General features: G+C 47.7%; 1 protein-coding gene and 1 long non-coding RNA gene across 6 annotated transcripts in view; one reads left to right on the top strand and one right to left on the bottom strand.

Moving 5' to 3' along the window:
* The first annotated feature begins 13,965 nt into the window (after nt 1-13,965).
* Nucleotides 13,966-26,109, top strand: part of Map6 (microtubule-associated protein 6) — a 66,158-nt gene continuing 54,014 nt past the window's right edge. For 3 of the 5 annotated variants that reach the window (NM_001398600.1, NM_001398601.1, NM_001398602.1), the window contains 2 exon segments: nt 13,997-15,340; nt 15,479-16,250. In NM_001398600.1, coding sequence (NP_001385529.1) covers nt 14,545-15,340; nt 15,479-16,250 — 1,568 coding nt within the window. In that variant the 5' untranslated portion in view covers nt 13,997-14,544. 5 annotated transcript variants of the gene reach the window in all.
* LOC120099891 (uncharacterized) lies at nt 16,837-18,914 on the bottom strand. The gene is made up of 3 exons (XR_015652099.1): nt 18,809-18,914; nt 17,997-18,218; nt 16,837-17,001 (listed from the first exon to the last, which is right to left on the bottom strand). It is a non-coding gene; the product is annotated as an uncharacterized LOC120099891 (long non-coding RNA).

The following is a 26,109-nucleotide window of genomic DNA, read 5'->3' on the forward strand; positions in this document are numbered from 1 at the left end:
AGAGGAAAATCAGCCTTCGACAACGAGAGCTACTCCCTCTGGTGGTCATTATGAGGACCTGCAGTCAGAAGGCCTTCTCAAGACTGGGCTCAGATTGAGGTTGAATGTGGGCTGACAGACCTGTTCCCGGTTGCTAGCTTTGGCAGGAGATGAGCCGTGCATTCTTTTCTACGCACTGTCAGGATGGAGGATCCTGAGCCTCTGCCCTGAATGTCAGGTACTGTGAGGATGAGACCTTACCTCATCTTCAGAGGAAGAAGCAAACTCAGAGGTATAAACCACTTCAGCTTACTGAAGTGATGACACCCTCCTTTACCTTTTGTCTGTTGCAGTGAGATCACTGTGAGCCCACCCAGGCCCTGGCATTGTCTCTTCTCCTCACACAGATGACCTTTCTCCAGATATGGATGATGCCTCCCAGTTCACCGCTGCAGACGGCTGCTGTGTTCTTTATTGGACAGTGTGAGGCATTTCAGCCAGCGTGGCCGACATGAACTCTGCCCTCTCTCCAAAGGAACCTCTAACTCAGGGACCTCGGAGGCGTTTTCTCTGAATGAGGAAACAGAGAGCTGAGGCTTTCTCGTCCCACTGCAAGCTCTCTGAGAGCTGAAGTTCTTTTCTGCAGACAGTGAATGTGGCAGGCTGTCCTGGACAGTAGTGTCCACACCACAGTGTGGGCTGCTGTTATCTCAGTAACTCTCAGAGAGCTTGAAGTTGGAGTGCAGAGCATGGTAGCGACTCCGAGACATCTATCCATAAAGAGACTTTAGTGCTGCTCAACTGTGTTTGCCTAACTGTTGGAACATACCCAGTGGGCCCAAGTGCTCAGCTGGAGGAGACACTGGAGACTGGGCGTTGGGTCTCAGGGTTGAATGCAGTCCTTCCTGTCTTGGTAATGATGTAAATGTTGGGCATATATGAAAGGATGAATATCCCCACCCCCACCCAAGATATCTATCTTAACCTCTGGAACTGTAAACAATGCTTTGTGTGTGGCAAAAGGAGTGTGACAGGTATGACTAAAGGAAAGGGTCTGAAATGACCTCACGTGACTCTACAGCTGGTTGAACCATGTCGTCACAGCGATCCTTGTAAGAAGGCAACAGAGGGCCAGGGGCACAACATGGCTACATGGTGTTGGAAGAGAGGTGTGTGGGAAGATGCCCTTTGAACACAAGGAAGGGACCACACCAGAAACTGAACATGGCAAGATGATAGGCTCTCTCATGGGACATCCAGAAGAGCTCCCCTTGCTGACACATATTTAAGCTGGGTGTGACAGCTTCTCGTTGCTATGACAGAATACCCAAACAAAAGAAACCTCAATATGGAAGGCTTTATGCTTACTCAGGCTTAGGTGTGCTGTCCACCATGGGGGGATGACAAGGAGTGGGAACACGAGGCAGCTGGCCACATTATGCCCACAGTCAGGAAACAGAGCCATCCATACAGGCCTCTGCTTCCTCCTTTGTCCTTTTTCTGCAGTCTGCAGTCTGCAGTCTGCAGTCTCAGCACCACCTGTGTTCTGTGTGAGGCTTCCTTCTCAGTGAAACCTCTGGAAATTCGTCACAGACACACCCAGAGGTGTCTCTCCTAATTGATTCTAAATCCAGGCAAATTCATAGTCAAGACGACTTATCACGACACTGACTCCCAGACTTGTGGCCTCCGTAAGAATAAACCTCTGTTGTTTGAGGATACCTTGTCGTAGCAGCCCAGGATTACAGCCCTCCTCAGGCCCCACTGTGGCTCAGTTCCCTAGTATTTTTCTCTTCTATTCCCATAGCAACACCCTCAGCTAGGAGCCAGACCTCATACCAACCCATTTGTTTGGTTTTGTTTGGTTGATTGGTTTTGTTTTGTTTTGGGGACAGTGTCTCACTAGATGGCCCTACGTGGCCTGGAACTCACTATATGGATGGAGCTGGTTTCTCACTCACAGAGATACCCCTTTCTCTGCTTTCCGAGTGCTGGGATTAAAGGTGTGCATCACTGTGCCTGCCTGGCTGTCCTATCCTATCTTTGAGAACCAAACATCACTTCCTTCTGGAGCCTGCTGGGACTACAATTGGTGGGAGGGGAAAGGCATGACTCTTATAGTGGGGAGCTCCTCCCACCTCCATGGACCTGCCCCTCACCAGGAGACCAGAGCATCTGCAGAGGGTTGGCCCTGGAATAAGTGAGTGATATCACAGTGGCATGGGGATGTGCCCTGTAGGCCTTCAGGGAAGGAAATCTGGGCTCTGCTATACCTGATGATGCCCTCCTGAACCCGGGGCTCATCTTTAATACCAAAAGGCCACTTTGAGTCTCAGGCAGGTTTCCTCAGATACCTCACAAACCCTCCAAGCCTTCAATGTCCCAAACTGATATTTTCTGTTTTTTTACTCCTTGGCCTTGGGTGGTCCCGTCATCACTCACTTGCTCCCCAACCCAGGACCCTGGGAGCAGGGTACCCAAACTCTTCCTCCTTCCTTACCTCAATTTCCATTCTTCTTTTAGGGTGTGTATACTTGCACATATGTGTGCACCTTTGTGGAGGCCAGAGGTCGTCTTTGTCTCACTGACACTGCTGTGCTCAGCTTTATATGTGAGGCCGGGGATCCGAACTCAGGTAATCGTGCTTGCTCAGCAAACATTCCACTCACCTCAGCCTCTCCTCAGCCTCCTGCTTCTAGTCCTTTGGAAAGCTCTGTTAGCTCTACCAGGTGTAGCTCTTCCTCCTAGAGTCACACCCCATACTGCCATCCACCCGACCACTTCTTTACCGGCCTCAGCCCTACTCTCCTGGCCTCCGGGGCCCATCCATCTCCTCCTCCACAGAGCAGAATCACTGGAGTTTCTGGAACCTATTTCTAACCGTATTCCTCTCTTGTTCAGGCAGGGAAAGGCACAGACAGGATTCACTCCTGTGTGCAGCCCATGGGTCCTTCATCTTTGGACATCATCCCCGTTTCCTAAGAGACCACAGCAACTGATGGCAATGGCCTCAGTGTCACCTGCTTGCCCCGTTGTGACACTCAGTTCCATTTCTCTCTGTAGCCACTGCAGTGACCGGAAGAGACACTGTTCTGCCAGGCCAGAAGAGTTCTCGTAAGGCCTTCTGGGACCTGAGATCCACCCTCGTCATGATGAGTGTTATAAATGGCTCCTGCATTAAACGCTATTTACTGCAGTAAACATTTTAAAAGGATTTTTATTATCTCCAGTTTGGGAAAGAGTACATTACTCATCCTCTTTCTGAAACTTAAAGTTGTATTGATAATAACCGAGGTGAAGTTGTCCTGGGTTCCCCTTGACTAGCTGGCATAAAACCGCACTTGCAGAAGCCAGAGAGATGGTTCGAAGGTTCACAGCACTTGCTGTCCTTGCAGAGGGCTTAGGTTCAGTGTCCAGCACCCCTGTGATGGCTCACAGCTTCTACAGCTCCAACTCCAGGGTCTAGTGCTCCCTTTTGGCCTCTGAGGGCACTAGGCCCTCATATGGTTCACATATACACACTCAGGCACTCATACATGCATGACATAAAAATGAGTACATCTTTTAAAAAATAATTTATTTACTTTTATTTTATGTGCATTGGCGTTTTACCTACATGTATGCTTGTGTGAAGGTGCTGGGTTCCTTGGAACCAGGGTTACAGACAGTTGTGAGCTGTCTTGGTGGTGCTGGGAATTGAACCTGGGACCTCTGGAAGAGCAATCAGTGCTCTTGGGGTTGGGGATTTAGCTCAGTGGTAGAGCGCTTGCCTAGGAGGCGCAAGGCCCTGGGTTCGATCCCCAGCTCCGGAAAAAAAAAAAACAAAAAACAAAAAAACCAACCAACCAAACAAACAAAAAAAAAAAAACCCAAAACAATCAGTGCTCTTATCTGTCGATTGTATCTCTAGGCCCTGTGGCACAGGCCTTTAAGCACAGCACTTGGGAGGCAGATGCAGATGATCTCTGTGAGTTCCAGGCCAGCCTGGTCTACAGGGCGAGTTCTGGACAAACAAAGCCATACAGCAAAACACGGAAAAAAAAACTAAATAAAAAAATAAGAATAATATAAACCCTGCACTTGTAGACATTTATTTAAACATTCTTGGTGTGTATGTATATATTATATGTGTTTACATGTTTGTATGTATGTGTGCATACCAGAGGTCGTTGTTGAGTATTTCTTTGTGGCCGCTGTAGTTATGTATATATATTTCTGATTCACTTCGCTTGGCCTGTGCTCTCCCCCCAGCACTGGGATTACTGCTGCGCCTGGCTTTTCCTGTGAGTGCTGGAGATCTGAACTCAGGCCCCCATGTTTACACAGTAAGCGTTTTCCCACTGAGCCAACTTCCCACTCCAGATGACTATTTATTTTGATACTGTTGTTTTCTTATCCCATTTTAGAACCCAGACGTTCTTCTGGATGCTTAAATAATTCGTGTAGGTTCTTCTTATTTTCTTAAGATAGGATCTCTCTACGTAGCCTCTGCTGTCCTGGAACTCTCTTAAAGTTTGACTCCTCCAGGGTCTCAGGGTCCTGTGCTAGGTGGAGAGAGGCCAGAGCACAGGCTCTTGCACACATGGGTCTCACTTCTAGTATTCCACACTCTCGGAGCTGGCAGTGGTGGAGTCGGAAGGTGTGGGCTCCTGTGGTATGCAATGGTTTCCTCGCTCCATCTATTTTTGGTTCACAGTCTGCTCAGTCACTGAGACTCGGAGTTTGGCTCCTCCCCACTGCCCTGGCTCTTTGCATCAGAGCATCCAGTGTCTGATCCTATGTGGGGAAGGCAGGAGGCCTCTTTTCTTCACGGCTGATGGGCACTGAGGCCTCACGAGGCCTGCCTGGCAAAGGTATTTTCCCAATAGCCCTGCTCTCTCCCTTCACTGTCCCCAGTGTCTCTCGTTTCCTGTCTTTCTGAAGAGGCACAGAAGGCCAAATGTACATCCTCTGGGCTGAATTGGAGGCCATGCTGTCTTGTATTCCCCAAAGGCAAATCAACCACTGAAAAACTCCTTCCCCTGACCACTGCACATGACCTTACTATTTCAGCCTAAAGAGAAGGCTTGTCTTTTAAATAGAAAAAAAAAATGAAATCATGAGATCATCTATGTCAGCAACCCAGTTAAGACAAGCTGCCACTTACTGGAAGTGGATGGCTGGGGTCCAGTTTTATTCCAACTGCAGTCATTCTACAAAAGGTGCAGCACAGACTTGGCCCAGGCTCTCTCCCCAGTTTTTCTTTTTTCTTTTTATATGCTGCTCAAATAACTAGGGACAGTGTTTCCCTGATTGACAAGCAAAGAACAGGATCTCTAAAGGACATTCCAAATTCCTCATGAACAGTTTTACCACCACATCATCTCACCTTGTACCATCATCAACACCAGCACCATGACATCATCTCCATTATCACCATCTGCAGCATCACCAGTACCCTCATCAGCACCATCACTACTACCACCCCTACCACCATTGTCACCACCACCATCATCATCATCAACATCTTTACCACCACCAGTACCACCGTGTCCATCGCCACCACATCACCATCACTAACCACCAAAATTATCAGCATCACTACTACCATCCATACCACTGCAACCGTCATCTCCATGGTCACCACCATCACCACCACCACCACTGCCACCATTTCTATAGCTACTGTCATCACCATTCCATCCCAGCACCGCCATTATCACCACACTCATTAACGCAGTCGGGTGAAGATATGCATTAATCAAAGTGTAAGGGTAACTCTCAGATCTACGTGGCCCGTCCTCTCCACTTCCATTCATTCTGTCTCCAAAGACTATGGGGACTTCTCTGTTGTCCTTAAGCTTGCTTAGACCTGAAGTCTGTCCTAGCCCATTCCTTCCTCTCTTTCTCCAACAATGGTACCAATTTTCTCTCAGATTGTCCCCTTTCCTGGTCTTCTGGTTGACTCTCTGGATGAACTTCTTCCTATCTGCTTCTGATAAACTTAACTGTAGGACGAAAATAGGGCAAATAAGACAGCAGGATCCCGGGGAACTCAGAGTTCAGCAGTTAACACTGGGTGGTTACACAGTAACACTAGGGCGCTACACAGAAACACTAGGGCGCAACACAGTAAGGAGGTTTTTGTTTTGACTTGGGTTTATTTGTTTTGTCTTTGTTTTTCTGCGTGGCTCTGGTTTTCCTGGAACTTGCTCTGTAGACCAGGCTGGCTTTGAACTCAGAGATCTACCTGCCTCTGCCTCCCCAATTGCTCGGATTAAAGGCGGGAGTCACCACTGGCTAGCAAACAGGATTTTTAAGTGAGTGAGATGATTTTAGAGTAGAAGGAGGTACACGTTAAGGAAGCAGAGTGACATGAAAGGACTGAGGGAACTTGCTTTAGGTTCTTTCTCGCATTAGAGGCAGCCTAGTGTGGTCCCACAACAGTCAGGCAGCAGGGCAACCAGGGCACAGCCAACAACAGGAGACTGAACGAGAGCAGGATGCTCACACGCTATAGCAAGCTCATGTAGAGTGTTGAAAGCCGCCTTTGGGAGCCTAGATTTTATTCCAGGGGCAGTGAGACCCCAGGAATGGATTCCTTAAGAAGGGAATGACATGATCCCTGTGGCAGGTACAAAAGATCCCTGGGGTGCAGGGAATTCACAGGTGAGTCATGTCAGGTGACCAAGAAAAGTGCAGATGGAATCACATGTGCCCTGTTACAGAGCATGGAAGAGGAAGGCCGTGTCACGCTTCTCAGAAAGCCATACCTGCCAAAAAGCCCAGCAAAAGGAAAACGATAGATCTAATTCACTTATGAATATTAATATAGTAATTCTTAACATCTTGTAGAGGAATTCTGAAGCACATTTAAAAGAACAACACATCACCATCGAACTGGTGTCCCATCAAAAAAGCAAGCACGGCTGAATAGGAATGACTGTTATTATAATTAAATATGTTGACAAATCAAAGTGGGGAAGATACAGTTGTCTACGAAGAGACTGGACAAGCATTTTTATAAGTTCATCATCATCTCTTCATGATTTTTTTACAAGACTTTCTGAGGCAAATAGAAGTTGATGGATAGTTTCTAAATATTTTATGTCAAAATTCACCATGATGCCTAAATGGGAGGTTACTGGAAGATTCTTATTAAAGTTCAGGAAAATAATTCCAGAGATACATTAAGGGTGACTGGAGAAGAGAAAGACATGAGAGGTTTAAAAGTGAGAAAGGAGGAAATTTGTCACTTATGTAAATAATAAATCCAAGGCAAGTTGCATCTTATGAGCAGTAGAGAGTTTCAAATGGTTTCTGAGAAGAGGGGGGTCCGAGAAAAATAATTGACAACCACGTTGCTTATTGTATAGTTAACTTTCTTCATTGCTGTGACAAAATACATGGTAACAAGCAGCTTACAAACCAAGAATGTTGGGCTGAAGACTTGGCTGAGTGGCTGAGCCTGTGCAAAATTTGGTTCTCAACACCCACATCAGGAGCTCACAGTTCCCTATAACATCAGATCCAGGGAGATCCCATGCCTCCAGTCACCTGCACTCCCATGCATACGCCCATAGACAGACACATGAGTGTATACAATTAAAAACAAAAATAAATCTGTTTTTAGAAGAGAATAAAGGTTTCCTTTGGCTCATGCTTTGAGGATACAAAGCATCATGGTGCAAAGCTGATCACAGGAGCTCAGCTCAGTTTCTTTCCTTTATTAACTAAAAGAGAAGAGGTGTTTACTTTATACATTTTATATGTGTGTTGCCATATGTGTTCAGGCACTGTGGAGGGCCAGAGGAGGGTGCTGGATTCTGTGGAGCTGGGGTAACAGGTGCTTGTGAACCACCCGGTGGGGAGTACTGGAGACAATGCTGGTTTTCTGGAAGAGCACAAGCACTCTTGACCAGTGATTCATGTCTCCAGCCTTCTCCTTTTCTTGTTTTGAGATAGGGTCAAGCCTGGAACTTACTATGTAGACCAAGCTAACCTTGAATGCACAGAGATCTACTTGCCTGTGCCTCCTGAGAGACAGGATAAAGGGCATGAACCAACAGACAGGACTTTCTTTGTTTCTGTCCAGACCACGGAGATGGTGGTGTCCACATCCAGGGTATGTCTTCCCTCCTAGGTGAGACCTCTCTGAGTGTATCTGAAACAGACACACTGTTTAAAGTACACCCTTTCAAGCCAGGCACAGGAAGATGTCCCCACCACAAACTATAGGGAAATGCACGGTATAACCTGCAATAGGCTGTAGTTTGGGTCTTGAATGTCTTTTACTAAAACTTGTGCTTGATGTTCTGGTGCCTGATTCTGGCTCTACTGGGAGTTAGTAGAGCTTTTGGGTGATGGGGCTTTTTGCCCTGGGAACTTTGGAACCTCCTTGTCCTCTGTCTTTGTTTACCAGCTGTCCGAAGGTGAGCAATCTTCTGCCATGGGCTCCCTGTCACATTGTGCTACCTCACAGCAGTCATGAAGGAAATTGTGGGGTGTTAAATAAGAATACCCTCATAAATCAGGTCTGTGAATACTTGGTCCCATTGGGTGGCTGATTGGGAAACCTTAGAAGTGTGACCTTGCTAGGGGAAGTATGTCACTGATGTATGGGTGCGAGGGTGGTACTCTGAGGTGTCAAGAGACTAGCCTGTTTGAGTCGGTTCTCTCTGCTTCTCTCTGCTTCCTGTTGGCAGCTGGGGATGTGAGCTCTCAGCTGCTCCTGCCGTCAAGCATGGTGCTTGCTGCCGCACTTCCCCACTGTGATGGAACCCTAGCCCTAGAGTAAACTCTTCTATAAACTCACTTCCTTAGTCCTGGTGTTTTGTCACAACAGTATAAGAGGACTTAAGACAGCAAGGGTACCCTAGACTGAAGCCTGTAACCCTGTGAGCTAAAACAAACTTTCCTCCTTCAGAAGCGGTTACCTCAGGTCTCCTGTCACAGTGACAGAGGACTGGTGAACATGGCATCGTATATCTATTAGAATGGCCAAAATATCTGTTAATTCTGTAAGTAATTTTTATAATTATGATGTAACTCTATCTTTCCTTAAAACATTCAAAATAAAACCTTTATGTGCAACTTAAAAAAAAAAAAGAATGGCCAAAATAAAAATCACTGGAGATTTTCAAGGGTACAGAGAAACTGGCTCTGTCATTCATTGCTGATGGGAGTATAAAATAGTAGAGGCACTTTGGTAATCAGTCTGGCTGTTTCTTTAAAAGTCAGACGTGTATACTATAGAACCCAGCATATAGAACTATAGAACCCATGCTCCTGGGAACAGATAGAGAAATTAATAGGAGCGTGATGTTTTAATATTCCTAAACTGGAAACAGCTCACACGTTCTTTTACAAATCAGAACACAGCGTATCTAGTCTATGGAGTCCCGTAAAACATTTCATGAAACTTTTCTTTCCATTAGAATTGTCAAGAATTGGTAAGACTGATTCCAAAATTAATATGGGACAATGAAAGGCAGCTTGCACTGCCCAAGGGCCACACAGGGATTGGCTTGCTTTGTTTGGTGTTGTGTCATACGGCGTGGGATGGGACCTGGTACTTAGTAAGAACTTAGAAATATCTGTGAAAAGATAAATAACACAGAAAACAAGGAGGAGGAGGAGAGGAGGGAGAGAAAAGGGGGCTTTAACACACATGATCTTTGTATTGTTTGTCCAGGAATAAGTAAATAAACCAATAAAACAGAATGTGCTGTTTCTAGGGAGAGCCTCATTAGTACAAACTTACTGTGTGCTACAGGAGACATTGTCTGTGAGGAAGAAACAGGCTTACTGATCAAAGAAAACTGTCTGTCTCTCTGCCTCTCTCTCTGCACTCTCCCCCTTTCTCTCTCCGTGACAGTCTCTTTATGTAGCTGGCTTTGAACTCACAGTGATTTGCCTGCCTCTGGTTCCTGAGTGTTGCAATTAAAGACTTCTGCCACTATATGTTTAAAGACCACAAAGGACTTAAAACCATTGCTGTCTGCTGTAGGATTTGTACTCGGCTACAAGCTAGAAGGTGACCTACCGAAAGCATGTTTATTTTTCTCTGCATTAGACATATTTTATTCTATGTGTAGAGGGAATAATGGAGTCAGAGAAATCATCATTTGACAAACATTATCATAGTAAGTATGCTGGGCAAGAGACACCAACAGTTGTTAAAATTAACGGAAGACAATTCCTTGGGTAACAAACAAGTCACAGAGTGTCAGGTGATCTTACTTAGTGTAGTATTTGGACCAGATAACGAGTGACAGGGCTCTCAGAAATCTGAGGACTTTATAGTTGTTTTAAAAATGTGTCTTCCAAATGCACTCATCTTGTATAAAGGAAAATTTTCTTTTAAGTCAACAAAAAGAAGGCATGTTTACTGTGTCTCTTAGCCTGCTTGGGTTCTGTGACAGAACACCATAGACTGGGAGCTGAAACAGCATGCGTTCATTACCCACAGTTCCAGGGCCTGGGAAGTACAAGATCAAAGCTCTGATAGATACAAGTGGTGTCTGGTGAAGACCCGTTTCCTGCTATGCAGATGCTGCAAACATGTGACTCCAGCCTCTTCCTCTTCTTATAAGGGCACGTGTCTGATGTGTGCGTGAGTTGGGGGCAGCATCCTCATGACTTCACCCATACTTCCCCTAAAGCTAGCGCTTTGGTTAGGGTTTTAACATAGGTGTAATAAATGCATGTGGTGGACACATACATTTAGTCTATGATAGCCTATAGCAACAACCAGTGGGGGTGGGGCGAGAGAGAGAGAGAGAGAGAGGGAGAGACATGTATGTGAATCTGTAATTTCTAGCTTCTTATATTTGATCTACTTTTCATTTATTTCATGATTCCGGAACTCTGTTGTTTCATTATTTTGAAATTCTAGGACTCCAAATAAATATTTTTGATCTTAAAATATTATCATTATTTTATTCTGGTCCCAGAATTCAAAGATGCCATCATCTTGCGTCTTTCGTCCCTACTTCTGATCTCATGGCAGCCACAGCAGAAGTCCTGTGAGTCCTCCAAGGACTACATAGCTTTAAAACTGAAGCCTGTGACTGTGTCCCACAATCCCCTAATGAAGAAGGGGAAAGGGGTTGGGGATTTAGCTCAGTGGTAGAGCGCTTGCCTAGGAAGCGCAAGGCCCTGGGTTCTGTCCCCAGCTCGGGGGGGGGGGGGGAAGAAGGGGGAAAGCCCAGCATTTCATGATAAAGCATGGAGCTGAGTGGGCACCTTTAATATATATGGAAAGGTCTAACTTCCAGGATATTGATTTGATTGTTGGGTATCAAATATGATCACGCTTTTGAGCTGACTCATGATCTTCCACATTAATCTGGTGTGTGTGTGTGTGGAATTATATCTGCACATTGCTGGCTATTAAACCAGGGCTTGCTTCTAACATAAGCACTACTAAATATCAGATTTTTTATCTGTCTGTCTGTCTGTCCATCTGTCCATATCTATCTATCTATCTATCTATCTATCTATCTATCTATCTATCTATCTATCATAAGTGTGTATGCCTGTGGCTGGGCATGCCATCGCATACATGTATGTAGAGGTGGGAGGACAATCCCTTGAACAGATCCCTCACCAAAGAAGTTGTCCCTGGCCAAATTGGCATAAGAGAAAAAACTGCACAATGTAGTACGTTGCTAGAGACTTGCAAATTAAACAAAAAAAATGTAACCAAAACACAGACAGCAGCAAACACCAGCAAGGGATGGAGAGACAGGAGCTCTCATTAGTTAATACTGAGAACTCAAAACTGGCACAACCACTGTGGAAGGCAGTTCGCTTTGTTATAAAATTAACAATGCTTTGGCCCTGTGATCACAACCCTGCTCACAATTACCCAAAGGAGTTCACGGCTTGCTTACATCTGTACAAAACCCTATATACTGTTTCAGCAGCTTTTTTTATAATCCCCCAAAATAAAACAACCAGCATGCCATTCAGTAGGTGAATGGATAAGTAAACTATGGAATACCCATATAAGGTAATAGTACAGAGAAAAGAAATGAAATACCGAGCTATGGGAAGATATGAAGGACCCTTAGGGCTTATTACTAAGTCAGAGCTAATCTGAAACACTGCTTACTATTTGACTTTGCCTGTATCAGAAAGGATGCTATCTACCTCAAGTGGCAGCAGGACCTTGTCTCCCCCTTAAGGGTTAATCCAGAGAGACAGGTCTAGGGGGTTCACCCCAGAAAGGCATATTCACCTTCTAATAATGTACTCTTCCCTTTCAGGATTTTGGACTTCTAATGCAGTTCCCTTGCTGTGCAAGCATGAGGACATGAGTTCAAATCCTATGCAGTGAGGCATAAGTCAGGGTGTGGTCAGGTGAGCATTGTAGGGGGCAGAGCCAGGAGAGCTGCAGGGCCTGCTGGCCATTGACCCCAGCTTGAGATTCAGTGAGAAGCCTTGTCTCAAGGGGACAGAGAATGTCCCAAGGCAGAGACTGATACAGCAGAATACCCAGCATCCTCCTTTAGACATATACATATGCACACACACCACAAGTAATTTAGTTAAAAGTAAATAAACAATAGGGACTTTTAAGAAAATGGATTCTTCTTTTTTTCCCCCCTGAGAAAGCAAGAGATCTCAGAGGAGCAGGCTTTTCAGTGGCTTATCTGGGAAGCTCTGCCTGTGGGCTTTTGGATAGGCCTTTTGAATATTAACAGCTTCTGCTCAAGAAGTCACTTCCATTGCCAGGAGTTGCAGCTAATATTTCTAGGGAATTGTGTCATTTCGGTTTTCAGAATAACTTTGCAGTAGATGCCCCTGTTCAGAGATAAAGTTAAAGATCAGAGGCTGCCATGATTTGTCTATGCCTTACAGCCAAAAGTGCAGAAGCCAGGATCTGAATCCCTGAATATGGACTCGAGGCTTCTGCTCAGAGTGAAACCACCCCGAGGCATCTATTAACTCTACCATCCCTCACGAGGGGACTGTAGCCCAGAAGCAACCCACTTCACAAAATATCAGAGCGAAACCAGGTCCATTAGATTCCAAAGTCTGTTCAACTCCAAAGTAGAAAAGAAGGCAGGAACACCACAGAGAATCCCCTCAAGGAGATCTTGCCTTTTTCTAGGGAAATGTCTCCTGCCCAACCGCTTACCTCCTCCCTTAGGCCCCTTTCCAGAACCTTCCATTTTCTACCTTTGCCCCAGTGTCACATCTGGGCTGGAAAAGAACCATTTTTCCCCTGGGAGAGTAGATTCTCTACTTCCCAGTTGCTTAAAGAAGGAACAGCCACAGTACCACTAGGCTGGCCTCTCCCAATCTCATCCACCCTGGGAAGCCCTGCATATATAGGCTTAGGTCAAGAGCCAGCAACACTGAACATAAGTACAGCCTAGTAGCTGACCAATTAACAGCAACTCCCCCTTTAAAAGTACCTATTCAGGGGCTGAGGAGATGGCTGAGTGGTTAAAAACTTGTATTGGTGTTCCAGAGGACCCAAGTCTGAGTCCAGCATTCATATGTGGGTGGGGTGGGAGCTCATAATCACCTGTGCAGCACCAGGAAAATCTGGTACCTCTGGCCCTCTGGCCTCAGCTGTCACCAGCACCTATGTGCCTAGACCCACACATAGACAAAAGCATATAATTAAAAGTGAAAATGATTTTTAAAAATAAGCCAAAGCATCTAGTCTGGAACAGACATTTCATGGAGGCAGGGCGGTCTTACACTTTAAAAAATTAATATTCAGTGATTGACTCGGTTCTAGGATGTGAAGCTAGCAACTCAAGGACAGCAAGTCCTCAGGAGCTTGGGACTTGAACCTATCAAGGACCCAGTTCTGCTGTTGCCTGGGAACAGAGGAGGGAGGAGCTGCCAGAGAGAAGGGAGGAGGGGCCAGGGAGAGGGCAACCTCTCAGCAGCGCGCCCTGACGAAAGCAGGTGATTTTTTTTTTTTTTCTGCAGCGCGCATACTCTCAGCATCTTTTCTTGATCACCCCCCTCCCTTGCTGAGCCGCAAAAAAGGGTGGGGCCGCCTCTCTGCAGCAAAAGACGACGGCGGCGTCGGCTGCGGCATCACCAGGGGTATAGATACGGCGGAGGCCGTTGTGCTCTCTGCTCTGTCTGGGTTGGAGGTGACCGCTGCCAAGCCTCGCTAGGCGGCCGGCTGAACCAGACGGAAAGGAGACAGAAGCCTGTTTGCAGATCCTGCCCAGCCCTCTCGCTGCGCCATGGCTTAAGCCCACAGCCTCCTTGCCAAGCATCTCCTTGCTCGGCCGGGGTCTGCTAGACACCGCAGTCGCAGAGAGGGCGCGCCCAGACGCCCTAGGCCTGGACTCTGGGACGCCGAGCCTCGCTCCCATTCTTCACTGGTCACAGCAGGTCCTCTGCAGAAGGCGTTTACAGCCGGTAATCGAGGGACTTTACGGACTTTCAGTGGTACCTCGTCCCCGGGTGCTTTTTGAGGGAGGAGGACGAGGCAAAGGGCTTTTAAGGGGAGGAAGCAGTGGGATCCACATTGGCGGGTCTGGGTTGGAGTTAAAGGGAGATCGGAGGTTTGATTTAGGACCACAAAAAGGCTTTGCGACTAGCATTATGGCGTGGCCGTGCATCACTAGGGCCTGCTGCATCGCCCGCTTCTGGAACCAGCTGGACAAGGCGGACATTGCGGTGCCGCTGGTTTTCACCAAGTACTCGGAGGCCACCGAACATCCAGGCGCCCCTCCGCAGCCACCAGCGCCGCCGCAGCCCGGGTTAGCGCCCCCCTCGCGTGCTGTCGCCATAGAGACGCAGCCAGCCCAGGGAGAGTCGGATGCAGTTGCCCGGGCAACAGGGCCGGCACCCGGGCCCAGCGGTGACCGCGAGACTGCAGCCGCCCCCGGCCGGAGCGGGCTGGGCTTGGGCGCGGCCTCCGGCTCCACTTCCGGCTCAGGCCCGGCGGACTCGGTGATGCGACAGGACTACCGTGCCTGGAAGGTGCAGCGGCCCGAGCCCAGCTGCCGGCCGCGAAGCGAGTACCAGCCGTCCGACGCGCCCTTCGAGCGCGAGACCCAGTACCAGAAGGACTTCCGCGCCTGGCCACTGCCCCGCCGCGGGGACCACCCCTGGATCCCCAAGCCCGTGCAGATCCCTGCGACTTCGCAGCCTTCCCCGCCTGTTCTCGGGATGCCCAAGCGTCGGCCTCAAAGCCAAGAGCGCGGGCCCATACAACTTTCTGCTGATGCCCGGGACCCGGAGGGTGCTGGAGGAGCCGGGGTGCCGGCGGCCGGAAAGGCGTCCGGTGCAGACCAGCGTGACACACGCCGGAAGGCAGGGCCAGCATGGATGGTGACTCGCACCGAAGGGCACGAGGAGAAGCCTCTGCCCCCGGCCCAGTCCCAGACCCAGGAAGGCGGTCCTGCAGCTGGAAAGGCGTCCGGTGCAGATCAGCGTGACACACGCCGGAAGGCGGGACCCGCGTGGATGGTGACTCGCACCGAAGGGCACGAGGAGAAGCCTCTGCCCCCGGCCCAGTCCCAGACCCAGGAAGGCGGTCCTGCAGCTGGAAAGGCGTCCGGTGCAGATCAGCGTGACACACGCCGGAAGGCGGGACCCGCGTGGATGGTGACTCGCACCGAAGGGCACGAGGAGAAGCCTCTGCCCCCGGCCCAGTCCCAGACCCAGGAAGGCGGTCCTGCAGCTGGAAAGGCGTCCGGTGCAGATCAGCGTGACACACGCCGGAAGGCGGGACCCGCGTGGATGGTGACTCGCACCGAAGGGCACGAGGAGAAGCCTCTGCCCCCGGCCCAGTCCCAGACCCAGGAAGGCGGTCCTGCAGCTGGAAAGGCGTCCGGTGCAGATCAGCGTGACACACGCCGGAAGGCGGGACCCGCGTGGATGGTGACTCGCACCGAAGGGCACGAGGAGAAGCCTCTGCCCCCGGCCCAGTCCCAGACCCAGGAAGGCGGTCCTGCAGCTGGAAAGGCGTCCGGTGCAGATCAGCGTGACACACGCCGGAAGGCGGGACCCGCGTGGATGGTGACTCGCACCGAAGGGCACGAAGAGACGCCGCTGCCACCCGCCCAGTCCCAGACCCAGGAGGGCGGCCCTGCCGCTGGAAAGGCCTCTGGTGCAGATGAACGCGACACGAGGAGGAAGGCGGGGCCGGCCTGGATGGTGCGTCGCTCCGAGGGGCACGAGCAGACGACCGCTGCCCATGCCCAAGGCACAGGGCCCGAAGGAGGCAAAGGGCGCGCGGTGGCTGATGCCCTCAACAGGCAAATTCGGGAGGAGGTGACGAGTACAGTAAGCAGCTCCTACAGGTGAGACGGGCAGCAGGCGATGCTGGTCACCCTCATTCCCTCGCGAGGACCACCCATTTCCCCCCACCGAAAGCTTCGCATTCAGCTTCTTCCCCAGTGCCGGACCACGCCCTCTCCAGCCATCATTCCAGAACCCTTTCAACCCAGACTTCACTGCCCCGCCCTGTGGGAAAGCCCTTAATAGTTTCCACACTGGTCTTCCCAGCTTGATCTTTGTGCCACCCCTAAGCCACATTTCCCTCCTGGCTGACCAGCTCAGCACCCTGCCTGCCCCACAGAGACCCTGTCAGCTTCCTCTTGTCCCATCAATTCACCTGCTGCCTTAGCCTGGCTCCCGCCCCCTAGTTGGCTCCACCAGCATCCATCACTTCTTTCCATGAGACCCTTTCTCCATCCCAGTCCCTTGCATTCTCTTGGTCCCTTCCTATTCGATTACTCCCCCAGTTCCTGGCGGACACTCAAGAGCCACACCCTTTTCTAGGTTCTCTACCTGCTCTTTACAACTGGCTCTTCTCTTCAACCTCTAGTACCCTGTAGTCATTTCCCTCCTGCTGCTTCAGTATCTTTGACACATTGGGGGAGCTTCTTTTTTTTTTATAATCTTTTTTTTTATAATCTTTTTTTTTCTTTTTTTTCGGGGCTGGGGATCGAACCCAGGACCTTGCGCTTCCTAGGCAAGCGCTCTACCACTGAGCCAAATCCCCAACCCCTTGGGCGAGCTTCTTAACCTTCCTGGGCCTCACGTTCATATCTGTAAGATAGAATCAGTAATAGTCCACTTAGAACCATCCACACAAGGACTGATTTAAGATGACATGTTCTGTACAGATCTGAGTAGAGACTAAATGCCACACATTGCTGTAGCCGATGGAAAGATTGGAAGAAGTGACTCAGGAGGACTGGCCATGCCAGAGACGTAGTGATAGATTTTGTTTCTGTTATGATATCCTATGTGACACCACGTGACTCTTGTCTCAGCTTCCTAGATGTCCCCAGTCCTCTTCTCCATTGAGACAGCTTATTTATTTCTTCCTTTGTGTTCAGATGTCTTTCTTTTTCTTTTTTACTTTTTTGTTTATTTATTTACTTATTTGCTTTACTTTCGGCTCACTGCCCTCCTCCTGTGGCACCACCCTACAATCCCTCTCCCCATTCCCCTCTCCCCTTCCTCTCTGAGTGGGTAGGGCCTCCCCCTGAGTATCTCCCCACCCTGGTACATCAAGTTTCTGCAGGGCTAGGCACATCCTCTCCCACTGAGGCCAGACAAGGCAGCCCAGCTAGAAGAACATAGCCCCCAACAGGCAACAGCTTTGGGGTAGCCCCTGCTCCAGTTGTTTGGGACCCTCTTGAAGACCAAGCTGCACACCTGCTGTATATATGCAGGGAGGCCTGTGTATGCTCTTTGATTGGTGGTTCAATTTCTGAGGGCCCCTAAGGGTCCAGGTTAGTTGACCCTGTTGGTCTTCCTGTGGAGTTGGGGCCCCACAATCCTTCCCCCTATTCTTTCATAAGAGTCCCCAAGCTCTAGCCGCTGCTTGGCTGTGGGTATCTGTCTGAGTCAGCTGCTGGGTGGAGTCTCTCAGAGGACAGCCATTAATGTGTTCCTTATCCTCTGGCACATTCACACTCCTTGTAAATGAACGCTTTCAAGCATGGAAACATCCCCCATCTTCACCCACACACACCCTTCTCTACCATCCTCCCTGTGCTGTATGCAGCCTTGGCCCTTCCAGCCTGTGTTCTCACCTCACATCCATCCAATGCACATCTCTGAACGTTTAGCTTTCGGGCCTTCCTTTATGTTTCAACCAACATCATCTAGCTGATAGATGGTGGTTGACTTGAACGTGTAGCACTGGGCTAGGGTACTGAGGAAGCAGATGTGCATGGTAGTCATGGAGCTAGCCTTGTGCAGGTCTGGCTCCTGAGGTCTTCATTCAGTGCCACAGTCAGTTAGGTGCCCTTTTCCTGCAAGTGTGGAAGGAAGGGCTACAGAGTTAGTGTCTTCTGCTAACCTCTTCAGTAGACAGGGCAGGCACTCCCCACATGCAGCAAGGAGACTGCCATTCATAGAGACTCTATTGTTAAGGCAAAAATCAAACCCCTGCCTCAGAATTCCACATCTTCCTGCATTCTGCAGGAAAGGTTCCACTAGGTACCTCTTTCTGGGTTAACTGGTATCACAACCAGACTGCCTCTCAGCAGTAGTCTCTCACTTCCTTTCGAAGCTCTGGTCAAGCAAGGACAAAACTCCTTTTCCTTGGACAGCCACAGGGAAGTGGAGTTTACATAATATTGTTTATACTAGCAATGGAGGATCAAAAGAGAGACGGAAACAAACAGGAAGGGGCATGAAACACCCACAAGCCAAGATGCTCAGAGTGTCTGGTTCTGCCAGGGTACTTGTGCTCACAAATCCTTGTTCGTTTATCTGAGAGGTCGGTCTGTGCATGCCCTGGCATTGGATTCCTGCTCCCCCTTTCCTCTTCCATTTCCACTCTGCCACGCCCTGGTGGGTGGAACCTTACCAGCCACCAGCAGGATCCACCTCTTCTTACCTTCATAGTGTTCATGCCAGTTGGACTCAGCGAGCCAAGGCTCCCACACCGCCTTGGGGGATCCTGTTCCGTTTGTGTTTCTAAGCTGGCTGGAGTTGTTCTATTTGTGGAAGCTGAGTCAGACAGCTCGAAAATGAGCACGCCCCTCAGATGTGACGACTCAGTCCAAATGTTGGTCTGTGCCTTTGTTCCGTATAGCAATGTACCCTGCAACAAAAACTTACCTGTGGTAGGCATGCTTCCCTCCTTCAGGGTTCCAGTTACACAAATACCAGCTGGTCAGACTCGTGTAGGGGACGAGATTCTCTTGAAGCCAGTGAGAATGACCGCTTTTATCCAGCCAGAATTCTATCAACTCATTATGAACAATCTTTGAACACCTCAATTCTTTTTAAATCACATTTTCTGTAAAACACATATATTTGATTTTTTTGTGCCCATCTGTGCCCTTTTGCTGTATTTTGAAACATTAAGAAAATGTGTCTTTCTAAGAGGAAAAAAAGCAGACATTTCTTTAACGAACAATTTGAATTTATGACAAATTTGTTGTGAAACTTACTTGGTTGCTGTGGTTGTTCCGTAAGAAACATTAATCAATTTCAGAGACATGGACTTTCGGGTGAAAGTGTCTGGGAAGAAGTAATATAGTCTATAAATTAACATACAGTGTAGATTAAAAAATGTCTGCGGTGTATAGACCTATTCGGAACATTGTTTTTTTCCTCCCCTATTGTCTGATATTCTTTTCCTTGCTATGATTCTGGATATCTCTTTAATTTAACTATGCCCCATATCCATTGTAGAGGGGCCTGATGTCACCATAGAAACCAAATTAGGTTCCACGTCAATGGTAATTTGATTTATACGACCCTCTCTTCTGCCACTTTCCATAAGTCATGGTGCGTTTATGCCATGGTGGCTGGTCCCTCTCGTGGGCTTTACAAGTGACATCCATCACTTGGCAGCAATGTGAGCAGTGTGCTTTACTAGACAGAAAAGAACAAGTGATCTATCATCGCCACACACTGGTCATTCTGTATGCAGAATCATATATGTGCTAATGTGCAGTCAGTGACTAATAACATCAACTACCCTGGGCTACTCTGGTTTTGAGATATTGTCCTGGTCAGCAGGTGTAAATGGTATCTGGGGGTATCTTTGCCCTTCTCCGTAATCATGAGGTTGATAAAATTTTAATACATTCTTCTGACATAGATAACACTATAAAATCGAGAACCATGTCTTAAAGGTAGATTTTATTGGGAAGCCATTTATGACATTTGACCTGGCATCCTCAGTCAGGAGATAGATAAGTCCTAAGGAAGGCATTAAAATTCCCCTCCCAGTCAACCCCATTGCCCTGGCTGTCAGCTAACAGGGATGGATGTGGCACCAGGTGCTCCCTGCAGCAGTGCTAATAACAACCCCTTCCCAGATGTAATCAGTAGAGGCTCTGGGAGGTGAAATTAGTAAAGCAACAGCAAACGCTTGAAAGAAGGAAGCAATAGCAGGGTGTCTGCCTTCCAGCCTCGAGTAAAGGTTAGAGAAGGCGGGTCTGGCTTGGCTTATGCCCAATGCACCGACTGCATACGTCCCTAGTTTCTTCTGCCAAGTCCTAACAATGTCTCAAGACAGCCTCAGACGCTGAGCCTTCAGCCCCTTCCTCGGTCCTGTCTTTCCAAATGATCCCTTCCCTTGTAGTCACAGTGCACCATATGAACTCTTTTGTCTTCGCTTATGTGTTGGACATGCTAGCCCGCATCTCCCCAGCTCGATCCAGAGTGCTCAGAGGAAGGACATTGTTTTGTCGTGTTTGTATGTTTCACAGCTTAATTCTGTCTTGGATTTGTTGGTCATATGGGACTTTAGGACTTAGTGAAAAATTTATTCACTTCCATAATGATAAATTTCCTTCGATTTTGTGTGGTTGAACTTACAGCATAAAATGATCACCAAGCCCTGCTTTATACCGACATAGGTGCTGGGGGAAACCAATGAGTGAGCTTTAATGCTGTGTTAGGAAGGGGGTCATGTCTTCTTTAGAATAAAGCCTGAGCTCTGCCATGTTACTCCAGAAGGAAATGCTCACCTAGGGAAAGCCAGTAAGACCCACAGGCCTCTCTGCACACAAGTCTTCACCTAGGGCAAGTGCATCAACCTCTCTGTATTGTACGGTCTCTAAAAAAATGCCAATGCAGGGCCTGGAGAGATGGCTCAGTCTGATTGCTGTGCAAATGCCTGAGCCCAGATCCCCAGAACTCATATAAAATGTCAGGTGGGGCAGCGTGCATCTGTGACCCCAGCTTTGGTGCAAACAGTGACATTCGTGGAGCTCAGTGGCCAATTAGCCTAGCTAAATGAGTGAGTTCTAGGTTCAGTGAGATCTTATGCCAAAATGTAAGGTGGAGCATGACCAAGGAAGATACTTGCTATCAACCTCTGGCCTCCACATGCATGTGCACATGTGTTCAGATGTGCACATGCATACAAATGATTACATAGGCTTTTTTTAAAAATGCTGATATATGTGATGCCCCACCCAGGAATTCTGATGCAGTGCATCTAGACTATATAGCCAGGAAACCAGAACATCCTAAATTCTTAGTCATTCTAGTCAGGGTTCTCAAACCTCAGGATATGGAAGCACCTCCTGGAGAACTTTCCAAGCTTCAAATCCCCAGGGCATGTCCTCACACCCTATCTGGCAAGTTAAAATTGCAACCCCCAAATCTACTCTTGTTGCTAAGTAAGACTTAAGGATTTCTTTGTCAAAACACCACTGTCTTCTTTTAAGGGATGAGTTGCCCATATGTAAGCACATTAAACATGTTCTTTGTTCAAGTCTGCTACGTCCTTTGCTTACACAACTTTCCTCCACAGATCTTATGTGGATACGTAATCTACATACAGGGTTTTAATTATCTTTTTACAGTTTAGTCTATAGCAAACTCATTGGGTTTTTGTCTTCATATGTAGGATGTGTTAGGGATCTAATCCCCCAGGGCTGGAGAGATGGTTCAGCTATCAGGAGAAATTGCTGTCCCTGCAGTGATCTCGAGTTCCCAGCACCCACATCCCACATTAGTCTACTCATAAGCACGCGTAATCCAGCTCCAGGGAGTCTGAAACTGGCTTCTGGCTTCTGTGGGTACACACACACACACACACACACACACACACACACACACACACACGGATAAATAAATAGAAATAAAATAAACCTGAAAAACCACTTTCCCCTCTCTCTCACAGGTGTCATTGTCCCATCCCTTTTTAAGGCTTACCTTCCCCCCCCAAATAGGTGACGTCTCTTCCATATAAGCGTCACATATACTCGGGTGTGTCATTTCTGGATCCCTTGTTCTGTCTCACTAGCCTGATACATTTATTTTTCTAAGTTAATCTTGTGTTTGGGAACCTTACCACTCTGTAATGAGCTCTGTCGGCGGGTGCGGTGGCGATGATTGTGTATTTCTAGCAAGTGTAGTCCGTTGCCGCGCTTCCAATATGTCTGTGTCTTGTTTGTGTTTCGCATTGATGAGTACTCTGTGTTGTCTGGAGCGGTCTGTGCCAACAGATGTCTGTCTGTCTGGGGACACAGGGCTGCTTCTCACAGTTTATCTTTAAGAATGAAATCTGCTCTGTTTTTTCAGAAACTTCTCATTCTCCTACTTTGCTCAGAGTTTTTTTTTTTTTTTTTTTTTTTTTTTTTTTTAAACATGGATGGCATTAGATCCTATTGAGTAATTTTTCTATGTCAACTGATGTCTGGTTTTACTTTTTAATAGTGATAGTTCTTTCTGATGCTAAGTCATATTATTTGTCCTGAGATAAAAATCCTTGCTCAAAGGAATATTTTTATTATGCTGAACTTGGCTTGCTGTTTGTAACTTAAAATACTGACCTGTGTATTTATAAGTGAAATTGGTCTGCTATTTTCAATTTTTTTTCACATTGTGGTCAAATAACATTGGGATTGAGGTTATAAATTTAGATGAATTGACTTCCCTACTTTTAAATTGTTTGAACCAAGTTGTGTAGGAGGGGCTGTTCCTTGACTACCTGATAAAATTCTCCTGTACACCCGCTGATCTTTTTCATGAATGTATTTTACTACCATTTAGACATCTTCATTGTGACTTATTTATTCCAGTTTTTTTATTTCTTCTTGAGCCAGTTCCAGTAATTGATATTGACATTTTCTAGTTTCTAATTTCAAGGGTCATGGACATAAAGTTGGTAATAACACTCTCGTGAATTTTAAATACATCTATTTGCTTGTAGCCATATGCTTTTTATACCTAGCATTCATTTGTGCCTTCTCTTTTTCAAGGTTGGTCTTGTTGGGATTAATCAGGTCATTAGTCTGTCTTGTACATGTCTGTCTGAGGGGTGTAATACCAAGACTCCCCCAGAAAAGAGAACCCGCACAGGTAATTCTAGAGAGTCACTCAGACACGTACTGAAAACAGACAAACAGAAACAGCCAAGCTGGGTATAAAGAATCCCTCAGTGTTCCAGACACAACATAGAAACAACAAATGCCCGCTAGGATTAAGGGGCGGGCCGTCCCCATGACAGCGTTGGCATCATCCAACACTGTACCAGTCATCCTCTGACGAATGGGGTGAATATCGAGATGGGCCTGAACCTGCAAACCGAAAAGATCTCAAGATGTTCCCCGAGAAGCTAGCAAGGGCCTCCTGTGTGCCTGTCAGAAGTCTAGAAGCCTTACATTACTCTACCAACCCTCAAAAAATAGAACTGTTACTGCTGCCCAAACACAAGTGCTGAGCAGTTACCGGTGCAGGGTGGGGCCTGTCACATTCTACCCTGCCAGAACGTTATCCAGAAAGCACTCGGTAGAGCATGTGACTGTTGTGCTAAGGCTTGCCCCTAAGTGGGCACTAATGGGGAAGGGATCCATCTGAGGAAAGGTACTAGAAGAGATAGGAGCAGTTCTCTCCAGGAGGGACTGAGACAGGCTCAGGCCAGCTCCTTATCCTATAAGCAAAGGGAAGACCAGAATCGGGTGGGGATTTTAGGAAAGGTGACTTTGCTGGCAGTGGGAAGGATGGACCGAGGGATAAATCTGGGACCACCAGGGTCAAGGAAATGCGTCCTGCTCTGCACAGTCCAGTGAGACCTGTTAGAGATGACTGAACAGCACAACTTCCTAATAAGTTCATATGGGCTCTCTTTTCTCTCTTCCCCTCCCCCTCCTTATCTCTCCTTGGGATGCATCTAGGGCCTCATGCATGCTAGGCAAGCACTCTACCACTGAGCTACATCATCAACCCTGTGTTTCCTTTAGACCTGGTCTGACTAAGTTACCCCCGTGGGCCTGAAAGTCACTGAAGAAGGCCTTGGCTTGTGATCTTGCTTCCCATCTTAGCTGGGATTATGGATTCCTGCTACCCGGCCCAGCTTTGTGTATTTTTCTGACCATTGTGTCCTGGGAGTTTGTTACGACTGCTTAGGAGACTGACACACAGGGGTTTTCTGTCTCTGTATTAAGACATTTTCAACAGGACAATTCCTTTGTACGAAGGGCTGCCTTGTACACTATAAGGTATTTGGAGGCATCCCTGGCTTCAACTCACAGCCTCTACCCACATCGTGCCAGTGGAATGTCCTATCCTTCTCTGCCCTGAGTTGTAGCAATAAGAGTATCTCCATAAGATAATGCTGTTGGGGCCAGAAATGTATTCCCAACTGAGAACCACACTGCTGCACAGTGATGAAAAAGAAAGACCCCCATGGCGAGTGAGAAAAAATAAATATCCCTACATTCACTGCAGGCCCCTTCCATACAAAGCTCAAAACAAACGGTGGTGGTTAGGATGGTGGTGGTTGCCTGAGAAGGAGCCCAAGGAACCTTCCGGGGTATTGGAAAAGTCTGTCTTCTGCCTGTCCACCTGAGCGAGAGTGCATTATGGGTCTAGATGAGCCAACAGTCAAGACATGTAGACTTTGTTCTAGGTTTACTCTTTTTTTTTTTTTTTTTGGTTCTTTTTTTCGGACCTGGGGACCGAACCCAGGGCCTTGCGCTTCCTAGGTAAGCGCTCTACCACTGAGCTAAATCCCCAGCCCCTAGGTTTAGTCTTTTAAACCAAAATATCGAGTAACTAAATTAAGCTGTAGCTTGATGCTCAGGAGAGAGGGAAGATCAGAAGATCCGAGCCACATCTGTTAGTGAGAACCAACCCCGTTGATGCTGGTCTGGCTGGAAGAAGAGGAGGAGGGAAGGATGCTGAGATCAGAGTTCGGCATGGGCTGATCTCTCAGGCATGGAGGGAGACGTGAGTGACAGGCGGTTGGTTTCCCTGCTTGCCTTCCCACCCAAGAGGAGAGCAAGGCCCATCACGGGCGGTCTCTACCTCCTAGCTTCTCCCCATTGGCAAGACACATGGACTAGTGTGAAGAAGGGCTTTCCTCACTTATCCCACACCAACAATGTGTAATTATTTGAACATGAATGAAAGGCTTTTGCAGGGTCAAGCCTAATGTGGTGTGAGAAACTGTGCCCAGACCTCAAGCCACAAAACCCTTAAGAGCTGGGTAAACACCGCCTCCTCCACTATGCTGTACCCTGCGGTCACTGTCTGTTTCCTACAGTGACTTCAGAAAGTTAGCTCACTGACATTTCCTAGAGAGCATTTTCTCGAGCCTTCTACCTGAAGGCTCCTTCACAATTAAACACAGTGAGTAGGAGAAAGGCGGGCGAGGCTAAAGTGTGTGAGAGCAGCACTGGAGAGGGAGGGGACAGGACCGAGCCTCAGTTGCATTTGCTTATTCTCTGCCAAATTCATTCATCGATCTATATTTAATTAGGAGCGTGTACACATGCTTGTGCCAAAAGGACAACCTTGGCCATCACACTTCAGGTGAGGTCTACCTTTTTTTTTTTTTTTTTTTTTTCTAAGACAAGATCTCTTACTAGAACCTGGGGTTTGCTTACCAGGTTGGCATACCTGTCCAGAAAACTCTAGAAGCCTCCTGCCTCTGCATCTCCAGCATGTGCTTCGTGCCTGGCTTTTGACATGCTTGCTGGACATTGAACTCAAGCCCTCGTGCTTGTGGCACAAGCACCTTACAGGTGGAATTGTAGTTGTCTTCCAAGCTCTGATTTGGGCTTCTCAATGATCTTTAAGGGTAAATCTATGTGGTCCTGGTTGGCCTTGAACTTGCCATGTAGACCAGGCCCTCTAACTCACAGAGGTCCACTTGCCTTTGTCTTCAGAGTTAGTCGTCTTCAGAGTTAGTCGGACTAACATTACAATGTAAGAATGTAGAGTAGT

This window comes from Rattus norvegicus, chromosome 1 (assembly GCF_021556685.1).
Source record: "Rattus norvegicus strain SHRSP/BbbUtx chromosome 1, alternate assembly SHRSP_T2T, whole genome shotgun sequence".
In the NCBI taxonomy this organism is placed as follows: Eukaryota; Metazoa; Chordata; class Mammalia; order Rodentia; family Muridae; genus Rattus; species Rattus norvegicus.